The following is a 2,232-nucleotide window of genomic DNA, read 5'->3' on the forward strand; positions in this document are numbered from 1 at the left end:
GATTAATTCTGCACAAAAGAGAAGAGATAAATTATTCTAATTTCTAGTTTATTTCTAGTTTGTAAACTATAAATCATTCTGGTTTGTAGTTTCTAGTTTCTAGTCTATTTCTAGTTTCTAGTTTATTTCTAATTAGTTACATAACCACCTCCACGCATCATGCATCAACCGCTTCCCTGGGACTACTGATGATGGGACTCCTATCCTATATATTTGCCCCCCATGCAGGAGAAGGAAGCAGCACAACGACCTCTCTTGCATATTGCTCTCTGTGTTACTGCGTGCAACGCAGCAGCTCTTGCTTGCGAGACGATGTCTGAGAGGAATCTCCGCCTTGCACGCCGCCAGGCGCTGCCGCCCGCCATTGCCGTGGTGGTGGTGGTGCTGCTCGGCCACCATCCACGAGTGGTGGCGGTGGCGCAGGCGCAGCCTTCGCCGGGCTACTTCCCGAGCGCCACGGTGAGGTCCATGGCCTTCTCCGAGGGCTACGACAACCTGTGGGGGCCGCAGCACCAGACGCTGTCGCAGGACAAGATGGCGCTCACGCTCTTGATGGACCGCACCTCAGGTCAGTACGTAGTCGTTGTTAATTAGCAGTTGGCACCAGTCAATGTCAATAATCCTACCGGCTGTGATGATGATGATGACGAGTCCTCGATCAGTCCTGAAATCTGAATCGTCGTCGCCTGAACCTGTAAACAAACAAACTCTGATTGATGATTACCGTATGCATCGACAGGCAGCGGATTCAAGTCGAAGCGCTCGTACCGGAACGGCTACTTCGGCGTCTCCATCAAGGTCCAGCCGGGCTACACCGCCGGCGTCAACACAGCCTTCTACGTACGTCACTCGTCGATCACTATGTACCTAGTACCTTCATCAGTAATACTAACTACTAGTAGTAGTGACAGTGATATGAAAATGCAAACAATGTCGGCCTGTTCGTTGGTTGGTTTCTAAGCTAGTTTAGGCTGGCTGGTGCTGGTTCATTGTGAGAGAAAAACACTGTTGACTGGCTGATTTGCGCTGGCTGAAACCAACCAGCGAATAGGCTGAATACTGCATATATGCAGCTGTCGAACAACGAGCTGTACCCGGGGAAGCACGACGAGATCGACATGGAGCTGCTGGGCACGGTGCCGGGGGAGCCCTACACGCTGCAGACCAACGTGTACGTGCGGGGCACCGGCGATGGCGCGCACCTGGTGGGTCGGGAGATGCGCTTCCACCTCTGGTTCGACCCGACCGCCGACTTCCACCACTACGCCATCCTGTGGAACCCCGACGAGATCGTCTTCCTCATCGACGACGTCCCCGTCAGGCGCTACGCCGCCAGTGCTGCGGGGGCCGCGGCGTTCCCGGACCGCGAGATGTGGGCGTACGGCTCCATCTGGGACGCCTCAGACTGGGCCACCGACGGCGGCCGCTACAGGGCGTACTACCGCTACCAGCCCTTACTGGCGGGCTTCCGGGGGTTCAGGACCGGCGGCTGCGAGGCCGCCGCGCCCGCCGGGTGCCGCCCCGTGCCGGCGTCCCCCGCCGGCGCTGGGCTCAGCGTGCAGCAGCGTGACGCCATGCGCTGGGCGCAGCAGAGGTCCATGGTGTACTACTACTGCCAGGATTACACCAAGGATCACTCCTTATACCCAGAGTGCTCGCTCGCTAGCTAGCTGATGAGTGATTCATTAAGATTATACTAAGCACCCTGCCGTGCGTAAATAACACTAGTTCCTATACGTGGTTACTGGCTAGTAATTGAAGCATGAAGCAGCTCAGAGCAGCTATGGCGGCGTGCGAGTGAAGCGCCGCCCTACTTAGTACGTACCATTATTCTAAAATTGTTCATTGGTGGTTGAGGCGTGTGGTGGTGAGTAATTTATTTATGAGCTCCAGGTGCACAAGTCTCGATCTATATATACATGTAATGTAAGACCTCGTTTAAATTCAGGACGTAAAGTTTTGGGATGTCGTATAAGATGTTCAGATACTAATAAAAAAATAAATTACAGAATCCGTCAGTAATCTACAAGACGGATTTATTAAGCCTAATTAATCCATCATTAACACATGTGTTACTGTAGCACCACATTGTCAAATCATAAACTAATTAGGCTTAAAAGATTCGTTTCGCAAATTAGTCGCAAACTGTGCAATTAGTTATTTTTTAGTCTATATTTAATACTACATGCATGTGTCTAAACATTCGAGCCAAAGGGCGACTAGCTCAAACGG

General features: G+C 52.1%; 1 protein-coding gene across 1 annotated transcript; it reads left to right on the top strand.

The window, feature by feature from the left end:
- Positions 1 to 249: 249 nt before the first annotated feature.
- Positions 250 to 1,956, top strand: LOC136540800 (probable xyloglucan endotransglucosylase/hydrolase protein 32). The gene is made up of 3 exons (XM_066532820.1): positions 250 to 568; positions 740 to 840; positions 1,074 to 1,956. The coding sequence occupies exons 1-3, from the start codon at positions 313 to 315 to the stop codon at positions 1,668 to 1,670; spliced, it is 954 nt and encodes a 317-aa protein (XP_066388917.1). The 5' UTR covers positions 250 to 312; the 3' UTR covers positions 1,671 to 1,956.
- The last annotated feature ends 276 nt before the right edge of the window (positions 1,957 to 2,232 follow it).

This window comes from Miscanthus floridulus, chromosome 2 (assembly GCF_019320115.1).
Source record: "Miscanthus floridulus cultivar M001 chromosome 2, ASM1932011v1, whole genome shotgun sequence".
Classification (NCBI taxonomy): Eukaryota; Viridiplantae; Streptophyta; class Magnoliopsida; order Poales; family Poaceae; genus Miscanthus; species Miscanthus floridulus.

Excerpts from the sequence above, each read along its gene's own strand:
- LOC136540800 (XM_066532820.1), top strand. The coding sequence starts at position 313 with ATGTCTGAGAGGAATCTCCGCCTTGCACGCCGCCAGGCGCTGCCGCCC. Across the intron at positions 569-739 it reads CTTGATGGACCGCACCTCAG|GCAGCGGATTCAAGTCGAAG; the intron begins GTCAGTACGTAG and ends ATGCATCGACAG. Across the intron at positions 841-1,073 it reads GCGTCAACACAGCCTTCTAC|CTGTCGAACAACGAGCTGTA; the intron begins GTACGTCACTCG and ends GCATATATGCAG.